General features: G+C 30.1%; 1 protein-coding gene and 1 long non-coding RNA gene across 2 annotated transcripts; both read right to left on the bottom strand.

The window, feature by feature from the left end:
* Positions 1–2,695: 2,695 nt before the first annotated feature.
* LOC132067079 (uncharacterized) lies at positions 2,696–4,763 on the bottom strand. Its single transcript, XR_009417015.1, has 2 exons — positions 3,722–4,763; positions 2,696–3,021 (listed from the first exon to the last, which is right to left on the bottom strand). It is a non-coding gene; the product is annotated as an uncharacterized LOC132067079 (long non-coding RNA).
* Positions 4,764–5,128: 365 nt separating this feature from the next.
* Positions 5,129–7,481, bottom strand: LOC132068850 (protein CYSTEINE-RICH TRANSMEMBRANE MODULE 9-like). The gene is made up of 3 exons (XM_059462600.1): positions 7,359–7,481; positions 7,129–7,266; positions 5,129–5,387 (listed from the first exon to the last, which is right to left on the bottom strand). The coding sequence occupies exons 1-3, from the start codon at positions 7,391–7,393 to the stop codon at positions 5,342–5,344; spliced, it is 219 nt and encodes a 72-aa protein (XP_059318583.1). The 5' UTR covers positions 7,394–7,481; the 3' UTR covers positions 5,129–5,341.
* Positions 7,482–10,880: the final 3,399 nt, after the last annotated feature.

The following is a 10,880-nucleotide window of genomic DNA, read 5'->3' as shown; positions in this document are numbered from 1 at the left end:
TACATATTCTATATATTAGCATGTTTATATTCAGTAGAGTAATCGTTTTTATGTATGAAGTGTTTGAAACATGAACCAATATGGTGTTCAAGGCTAATAAATATGTCACTATTCATATTTCCTTTTATTTACTTTTTTCTTTGCATTTATTTTTCTCTTTTTTTTTATACATTGTAAAATGACAGTTTCCTGACACATATAAATACTATCTAAAAATGAAGAATTTTCGCCTTTATTAAGTTGAATTCCATTGCTAGGACAATATGACAACTTGTTTGATTAAGAAGAAAAATATTTCTTATTTATTAAATATTGTAAAACAATTAATTGAAAATCTAATGAAGTTCTTTATGACCGCACAAAGCGCGGATAAGTTTACTGATCATATAATAAAGGCCAACAATCAAGACCTGGCAATAACTTAATAAAGATCAAGTAACGGACTGTTGAAAACCTCTGTTATGAGTCTTTCAACTTTCAAGGTGATTCATGTCCCTTATTTATGTCAGGGTTTTATATGTCCATAAAAAGATTATTTTTTTATAACTATGGTGTGGGGGCCAACTTACATGTGCTTTGACTAGTGCACCAAAGACAAGATTCAAGGTAACTCTTTGTTTGTCGAGTTTTGAGAGATGGGAAAATTTTACTTTTTCTTTTTACTTTATAGCTCATCTCATACACTAAGATATTATATTAATCCACATATCGTGAATGATTGAAACTAAGAATAAGTTATTAAGTTATCAGACAATTGCTTCAAAAAATCTTGACTTAGTTAATCAACATATAACAAAATGCAAAGCTAAAACTTTACTCTTCAAAGCATTAAAAAAACCAGAATCACAATTGAAACTATAACTACTAAATTCTCAAATTTCCAGCTAAACCCATTTCCTTTCTGATCAGTTCTTCCAAATTGAATCATAAAATAGCTATATCAATTCATCCTAAATCTTTGCTTTCTTATTTGGATAATTGTAGCCATTGGTCCCCTCCACTCGATTGATCGATATAAGCTTTTATGAACGAGTTTTAGTTCTATCCTTTGCCTATTTAATTATAGTTTCAAAATCTATTATTTTATTTAGTGCACTTTTTAATATGACTTTTGAGTTTCGGGTCGGGTTGGGTTGAACCTTTTTAATTAATTTTTAATTTGTTAATATATATATATTAAAAGAGTAAAAAATGAATTATTCACTTAGGAGAAATGGTTTAGTAACAACCAAAAAAGGTAAAGTGACTTTTGGTGTTGGAAAAGATAGTTAAGTATTGTGTGAAAAGAAGTGTGCTTATATGATCGACCATCTGTGAAATTTACCCCGTTAAGTTACAAAGTAAAGGTTGACTTGCATTTTTTAACGAGCAATTATATGAACGATCTTATGTAAGATTTAGGATTCCCACATTGTTTCCCCAAATAATTGATTGTTGAGGGAATTTAAGGTAATAAAAAATTGTCACCTCGCGATCAAAACTCGTACTGACATATATTCTGCTTGTATTCAATGTTTTGTTTCTATCTTGTGGAATCAGAAAAAAGCTTTAGTGACATGTCTAATTTTTTAATCGGAATAATTTTAGAGACCTCTTTTAAATTTAGGTTCGTAACACTAACATCCCTGGCTGGTGGTGCTTTCCAAAATAAACATAGAATAGGTGAGTGTGAGGTTGTTCTATAATATCAGATCAAATAAACATTAGTAGAGAAGGTATATTTTGGTTTTATATTTTTTCATTTCTTTTAGAAAAAATAAAATCTAGACTAATATTCGGTATGGTTATATACATATATATCAGAATATAAAATTTTATATCGTAAAAAGAAAAAACTAATAACCGGTTCAGTCGATCTTCAATGAGACATTGACATTCCTAGCGATTAATAAGGCCGGGATAATTGTTATGTGGTGATTAATAGGATTAACTGTTATGTAAGAGTTACTTAGAACCTCCAACCAACAACATAAAAAAAAAAAAAGGTACAAAAAAATAATCTTTCTATATAACCAAAAATATAGTTAACTAGTGAATTTGCCCGCGCTTCGCGCGATTTTAGAACATTCGATGCAAATAGTTATTCAAATGTTTTTGGAAGAAAAATATCACCTTATTTGACAATGTTTACTATGAAAATTGTATTTTTTTCACACAAATTTACAGAATCATTGTTTCCTTTAATGTCTAATTTTACGAAATCTTTCTAACTCTTATCTTTATCGTTTAAATATTTGACTACTTTAATATTTCTCGCGCACTTATTCTTTGATTTTCTCCCTATAAGAATACGTGTATAGATATATTTGCATGCATAATACTCTTTCGTTTGAGTGTATATGTATTTTTTCTCTTTTTCTTTAAAAGTTACAATTTCATATTTTTGTAATTTCTCCTATTTTAGATTGTCACGAATGTCACGCTGCAAAAATAGAAAAGGTAAATGTCACACCCTGCAAAAATAGAAAAGTGTTATTTTAAAGTTTTTTATTATAGAAACAGAAAGAATAAAGAACATTTATATGGTTAATTGTTTAATTAATTAATTTTCTCAATTATTTAGTTAGGGCATAGAAGATAAATGTCACACAGTGTTCTATCGAAAAGAATAAAGAATTGCATCACCGAGCATGAATTAGTGCTTTTACGATCAATAACAAAATGGAACACCTTCAGGAAGTATTAGCACGCAATGTAAAATAAAATTTATTTATTTAATTTAAACACCAAATACATGGAATAAAAAGCGAGTTATGTAAATATAAGAAATTTCGGACCCTCTTTTGTTTTCCTTCATTTTTTGCTGGGATAAACAATCTAAAGACAAATGATTCTTAATTGATATCTTCTAAAAATTAGAACAAGATGAACAACATATTTCCTCAAATTAAAAAAAGTTATCACTTTTAGAAAATAAACCCAAGTACATATTTCTTCTCCTATTTTTCTTTCCTTTCTCATTTGTTTCCTCTTTTTCGTCTTTTTCCTTTCCATTCCTATTCTGCAATCTCCCTCTCAATTCTGCGCTTAATAAAAGAGTAAATATCAATAAAATGTTCAGCTCATCAACTGCATCAGCTTGAAAACCAGTTTAGAGAGGGTCCCACAGAAATGAAGTTATAAAGCCATGGGTCTTTTCTGGTTTACCTGTGATGATTATTAGGAGAGGATTTTGGATATTTACAAAGTAAAGTTAGCCTTTTTAATATTGATTTTTAGGATTTTTATAGTGTGAACAGGTGCAATTAGGTAGAGAATTGATGAGATGACTTTTAACTTTTAAAAATGTTACAAAAATCTTTTAAAAAGTGGCAAAAGCAGAAAATTAAGGTAAAATATTTTTAAAAAAAAAAAAAAAACTGATGTTAGAGAGTGCAATATCATCTCTCCAATGTCAACAATTATATAGATAGATGATCATAAAATTTGCGGAAACATGATGTGTGGAGAACATAAATGCCTTGCACCTTCAATCTTACTTAGTTGATAATTCTTCTCTCTTCATCTATGTAGTGTTGTTGGTAACGTTATATTTTCATGCGATCTACGCTAAGAAAGTAAGTAGCCGTAAATCACAAAAAAGTTTCATTTAGTCATGAAGAATGGATTATAAAGGAAATGTCAATTCATAAACCCTATCAAAAAAAAAAAATTAAAAACGAAAGTCAAACGCAATGAAAAATCAAATAATAAATCTGTTTGGAAAAGATTGAAAACCAACCTGAAGCAGCTTAAGCAAATTACTTGCTTATCTTTCAAGTCCTCGATATAAGGAACCAATAAATATAGAGATAAATTTATGTATAACCTGCAATCATATTAATATTAATCATATTGTTGTTTTCATAAGGTGTATAAATGAAAATCTAGTGCTTAAAGTAAATAAAAAGAAACAAAATGTATAAAGAGAGAATAATGTTGCAATACTCATTACTCTAAATAAATTTCAAGTACTATTATGTGAAGAACTTGGGAAAAGTGAAAATCAATTAAATTAAAACGAAGATTAAAAAGAGAATAATGTGCAGTGCTCTAAATAGATCTAAGTACTACTATTATGATAAGAGCTTGGAGAAAAATGAGAGTGAAAATAAAGTAAGGAAAAGAGGGGTTAAAGGAAGAGATATAATTCATTTATTTTTTACCTTGTGCGAAAGATATTCATGGAGAGGAATATCTTTACAACGATCAAACCTTAACCTCATGCAACACTAAACAGTTTTTCAATCTTCAGTAAAAATTGCCAAACATAATCAATCTTCAATGAACTCCTTCTCCTCATGGTGATCATCGAGTGTAGTTTGTTCTTTCATGTCCTCCTCATTATCATCACGAAGTGGCATGTTTTCCATTTGTTAAAGATTCGGCAAAAGTAAAATAGAGGAATTTTATGAATTTTTTTGGAACGTTACAGTATCTCTATAATTAATGAGTTGCAATCAAACGGGTGTCTTTTGTGAAATTCAGTAACAGTTTTTATCATGTTTAACCAGGGTAATGGAGGAAGTAAATGCTAATTATAGGGGATTAATGACTTGATTGTTGGACTTTTAGAATATCACATAAATAAGGGATGTTTAATTTTCTGACGATTTGAAAGAAAGGAACGGCAGAAAAAGAAGGAAGGAAGAGAAATTTTAGGAAAGTAATTAATTGTATTAATCTGAGGAGAGAGATAAATAAGATATCTTTAATATATTTTGCAGACTTTTTTAGAACAAAAGAAAGGGAAAAAATTCAAAAAATTGAGAAAAAAAGATAAATTGTAATCACAGCGCTTGGAGGGTACTTGGCATCATCTTTCTTGTTGTAAGAACTTTATTATATGTATAGATTATTCAAATGCCTATAATCAAACATGATATTGTCTCATGTAAAATACTTGTATTATTTTTTTAATCCTTCCAATCAAACTACCCTAAATATGCCTAACCAAACGACCCCTAAAAATAATCACCATCAGTATAAGTTGATTAATTTAAGCATAGAAAATGCGTGACGCATTTTCATTTGACCAATTGGCCAACTTGGCCTAACCAATCGCTATCAAGTGGTGGCAATATGTGATCTGTCAAATTAAATTAGATAAGAACAATGACGCGTGACAATTAAAATAATTGGCAAGAAGTTGATCACCAAACAACCAAAAACATTAATTAATTAATTAATAACAATATCTCAAAACATATGTTTAACGAATATCATCAAAGGGATGTAAAAATGAAATCCCAAATAAACTTTACATCAAGAAAATCTGAACAAGGCAATAAGGTTGTTTAATAAAACATAACATTACAAGGAATAAAAGTAAATCCACACTGAGGGAAACTGGCGTCACTTGTTAGAAACAAGCATCCAAGACACAGCAGCAACATAAGGCAGCACAACTGCAGCAATGCACAAAATGAAAACGTTAACACAAAAGAATTTATCTTCAATTTCTAAATAATTGCTTTGGAGAAAAAAAGAAGAAGAAGGAAGTAGTTTGTTGCGTATAACATTTAAATTTCCGGTTTTAGATCCTTGGGACTTTTCTTTTCTTAATACCCTTATTAAACTTCTTTTCTTCATCCAAGCTTTGTACAAATTCTTGAAAAGGATTCATCACAATAAACGGAAAAAGAAGGGATCTAATGGAAACTAAAAGTTGATTGATAGTGAAGGATTGTGGCCTTTCGATCACACAATGGTATCAACTTTGATATTTTTGATTGTATAACTCCAAGGGTACAATTGCGAATTTCTTCCAAGTTGTCCAACTTCATTTTTTTTTTACTATGCAATAAGCTTCCATTTTTTGGTTGGGGGTTTTGGTTTTGTGGGGGTTGGGAGGGGGTGGGGGTTGGGGGTGGGGGAGCAGTTGAAACTTGAAGAAATAGAGTACCAATAATTCAATTTTTTTATTTGTGCGTCACATAACTTGAGATTAGTTATGCGAGGCTTCTTTTTTATCATATAAGCACAAACTTAGTAGATAAAACTTTGTAGACCCAAAAACATAAGATTTGAATCCATTAACTTATAAGACAAGAAACGTCTCAAACAATGTAAGACTCATAATAAAAAAAATTCAATAATTCTACTTTTCCTCTGCCCTAAAACAAGATAGGTTTGTTGACATGAAAGAGCAAATAAATTACTCAAATCATATCCTATTCAGAGAAAAAAAAAAAAAAAAAGAATCGTATCTTATCCTCCCCTTTTTGTCCTCCTCGAGAAAAAGACCTTTTTTAGCCAATAAAAAAAAATAAAAAAAAGACTTTAGACGGGCAATTCTTTTAAGCTTTTGTAACTCTCATACGAAAAAAATCAAGCACATGTAAAAGATGATGTAGTCTTTCCTTAAAAATTTCTTTCCTTACAAATTTTATCTTTTAAGTTTGTTTTTATCGTCTAATATTCTTCGGTGCCGTCTGGATATGCGATTTCAAATATATGTTTGTTTATTATTCAGTTTTAACTTCAAATTATGATTTCAAATTTTCTAAAATTTAATACTTGAACCGTAATTTTAGATTTTGCTAAAAAACCCTATCTTTACCACAAAAGTAACTATACCCAACTCCGACTTTGCCAACCCACTTTCCCCATTCCATAAAACACATCCCAAAATAATTAGTTGATGCTATTGATCTTTTGTAATTTTTAATTTAGGTAGATTTGCTCGTTTGGTAAAGTTGTACAAAATTAAGTTGAAGAAAGTTTTGATGGTTCTTACAAATAGTGAGTTTTCATGATTATGTGAAAAAGTACAATTGATTTCAAATCTTTATTTGAATATCTTAGAAGTTAAGCTAGGACAATTATGAGTTATGACCAAACATAATTTCAACTTCAAATCAACCTAAAAAGTAATTATTTAAGGATTGGAAAAACCACCCCCGAGCCAAATCAATAATTTCATGTTCATGTCCAAACGCTACTTGGTCATATGACCTTTACACCTAAGATCAATAAAAATTTAATATAGAAAATCGACCAATTGGACAGCTATTTTCTTCAAATTATAACTGCTCAAACGAAATATTTTTCTTTAATTCAACTATGGGGTAATTATTTTTTAGCAATATAAACCAGATAGATTTCAATAATGGGAAAAAGAGAGAGGGTTTTTTAGAGAATACTAACCAGCCCTTCCAGAAGCCATCACCTCTGGATTGAGTAGTGACTGGAGCAGATGAATCGCCTTGTACATCTCTAGTTGGATAACCAGCCGGTGGTGGTGGAGCAACAAGAGCACCACCCTGTGGCTGTTGCTGTGCGTATGTTGCTGCAAATATTCAAGAAATTCAAACCATATTATAATCTTTATCAAGCTAACAGTACTAGAGAATAATACTGTAAATTAAATCAAGAAGAAAAAAGGCGCACCTTGAGCCTGGTAGCTACTCATGATAGTTGAAAAGAGGAAGAGATTAGAACAAGGAAAATATGATATATTCTTCTTTGGAAAAGATGTAAGGTAATATTGTGATAATAGGTAGGAGATTTTTTGATATTTTGTGTGTGTGTGTCCGTGTGTATATATAGTAGTTGGAGTTGGGGAGTTCCGGTTTGGGGGAAGATGAGGAGGAAGTACACAATGGAGTTGTTAAAGAGAATAAAGACAGGACACGTAAGGCATGCCTCATGTTGTAAGACTTGCTACATCTATGAACTTTCTTCATTTTTTTGTTTATTAAGTATTATTACTTACGTAGTAAGTATGTTTTAGTAAGTTGTTTACTTAATTAGTACCTACTTCATGGATTATAGTATATAAAAGAACTCTTTTCTGTAAGAAAAATTAATCTCCTTTCCATATTAATCCATAATTTGTGTGTCTATTCAACCATAAAACTACACGTCAAAGAGAATTAAGTGAGCCGAAATGTATAGTTTTTACAATTTCCGAGATAGTTTTCATTCTAGATAAGTCAAGTCTCCATCTCTAGAAAAATCGTAGTTCAACGTTCAAGCAGTATCATGGTGCTCTTTTATGAAATTATAAGACTATTACTTAGGTACCGCTTTATGCGACGACATTTACAGATGTAAGAAATGAAGGATGACCTTGACACTTAAAGGAATATATGCAAAATTATTAGCAATAAAATTGCTCTTTTTCTTTTTCTCTCGGTATTTATTATTCGCATTGGAGCTCGAGTAAATTTAACTTCATGTCGGGAATCTTATTGAGTGGTAAAACACTCCTTAACAAAGACAATTTAACACTCAACATTCAAACTAGAGAAATTTCACTAGGGATAAATAAATACATATTAATCCACCACAACCGTGAATCGTGATAACAAAATTGCAATTATAATTAGGAATTGATTGAAAGATGATGGAATTTTACGTGTCCTTTCATCTAGGGCTGGGCATATTTCAGTTCAAACCGACCGAACCAAACCGAAGTTAATTTCGGTTTCAGTTTTTCGATTTATTCGGTTTGGTTCGGTTTAAATTTATAAGATTTCAACAATTCGGTTCGGTTTTCGGTTTATGCAAAATTTAATTCGCTTAAACCGAAAAAGCGAATTCTAACAAGCCACTTTTCTTGAAACGTATATTATATATATATATATATATATATATATATATATATATATATATATATATATATATTGTATGTCTCTTTCGGTCTCTCTATACGTGACGACTTTCGCTCCCCGGCTCGGATGTACTAATCTTTCATTATTGTTTCCGTTTCCTACGAGCTTAGAAAACATTGCTCTAATTTTAGCTTATGTTTGTTAAAAATTGCTTGAAATTGTCCAAACGCCTACTTGTGGCTGTGGGAAAGTTTTCATATCTAAACCGAATAAAGCGAACTGAAAAAACCGAATCAATCAAGTTATTTCGGTTCGGTTTCGATTCCTATTTTTTACAAATCAAAACCGAAAAACCGAACCGAATTTGTGAAACCGAACGGAACGCCTGTGCCCTACTTTCATCTTTCTGTCCTAATTAAAATTTAAATTTTAAATGAAGTGGGACCCCCAACAAGTTATGACATGAGATATTACACGTTAGATTTTTTGCAAACACATAAAATGTCAATCTTTTCTAAAAAATAAAATAAAAAGAAAAAAAATATCATATATTAGATATCATAAAAGATTGATATAGATAGTTGAATATCAAACCAAAAAGAAATAAAGTAGACGGTTTACAAACGAAATTTTCTACTCCAACCATAAAAAGAAAAAAGCGAAATTTTCTACTCCAACCAAAATAAGAAAAAAGCGAAATTTTCTACTCCAACCAAAATAAGAAAAAACGAAATTTTCTACTCCAACCCATAAAAGGAAAAAAAGAAATTTTGTATTCCCTCCATAAAAAAAGATTTTTGAATCTTGTAATCCTAAATTAAAGATTTATGTATTGTACTAAAATGTCATTTGAATCTTGTGATTTTAAAGCTTTGTATCGAATGTTTAATTGACAATAAATATAAAAACTTACACTTTTTTGGGGCATAAAAGGAAAGTAATACACCCTATTGGGACGGAGGGAGTACTAACAAAGTACACATCCGTTTTAATTTGTTTGTGTTACTTTCCTATTTAATCTGTTTCAAACGGAATGCATCTTTCAAACGGAATGCATCTTTCCTTCTTTAACAACTCATCAATTTTAACTTTTTACACGACGTGTTTAAGACCATAAGATTAAAGGTACATTATATATATATATATATAATTCAAGACCACAAAATTTTAAAATTTCTTCATTTTCTTAAACCTTATGCCAATTCAAATCGGATAAACAAATTGAACTGGAGAAAGTAATTGATGTTTGGTGAAGTTAAAGAAGCCAAGTCAAAAAGTAAGGGCTCGTTTGGTATGATAGATAGAGAAAAATTGTTCTGGGATAAAAATTAATACTGCTTTATCCAACGTTTGGTTGGAAAAAAACTCGGGATAACTAATCCCAATTGACATTATCCGGGATTAGAGTGTTTTTATCCCAATTGAGGTGGAATAAGCGTCTTCTAATTACTTATCAATGCATCATAATTAGTGTCCAGGGATAAGTTATTTTAACTCAAACGAGCCCTAAGGGTATTAGCCTTCTTAGCTAGGGTGAAACGGAAACGGACAAGCCGAACGCTAAAAGTACACACATTTTACATTTGACGTTTTGGTCGTTGGAATATCGTATGAGTAACGTAACAGTGATAGGCCGGTACCTTATCCGCGTTAGGAACAAAGTCGTGAACAACGAAAGAAACGCGTTTGGCTGACTTTTCAAATTAAATCCCTTCCTTTTTTTGGTCTGACGTTGACGTTTATTTCTTTCTCTGTTGTTATTCTCATAGGCCAATAGCCTTATTGTGATTTGCCTCCAAGTCGCCACAGGCAATCCATAGAATTTAGGATTTCTCTATAATATAGGTGTACTAGACGGCGTATGCCTGTATTACGCTGTGTTCAACACTTTATGATGTATGATACAATGTACGTAGTTATATTTGGATAGTGATAATATATATATTTTATATTCTTAATAAACATACATAAATTTACTTATTGTTTATATATATATATATATATATATATATATAGTATATTGTTCAAAACACGATTAATATAACATTGTAGTTTTGTGATTCAAAACTTATTATATTAGTGTTTTGCTACTTAATATAAAGTTGACAAAAATTTATTAATACTTTTTAAAGAAGACTTGTTTAAAGGAAACTATTTTCCTTCTTTGAGGATAAAGCAATGTGAATATTTAAGATCGGTTGATGTACTAATTTTAATTCGATTAATTTAAGTTGTAAAAAATATTCTATTGTTAATGTATGTAGATTGGACCTAAACAATAATTATTATTTTTTACCAAATTTTGATTTGGATAATTCTAGATCTAAATTATTAAATTAATTT

This window comes from Lycium ferocissimum, chromosome 8 (genome assembly GCF_029784015.1).
Source record: "Lycium ferocissimum isolate CSIRO_LF1 chromosome 8, AGI_CSIRO_Lferr_CH_V1, whole genome shotgun sequence".
Taxonomy (NCBI): Eukaryota; Viridiplantae; Streptophyta; class Magnoliopsida; order Solanales; family Solanaceae; genus Lycium; species Lycium ferocissimum.
The sequence above is the reverse complement of the archived record's forward strand: the minus strand, read 5'-3'. Positions and strand labels throughout refer to the sequence as shown.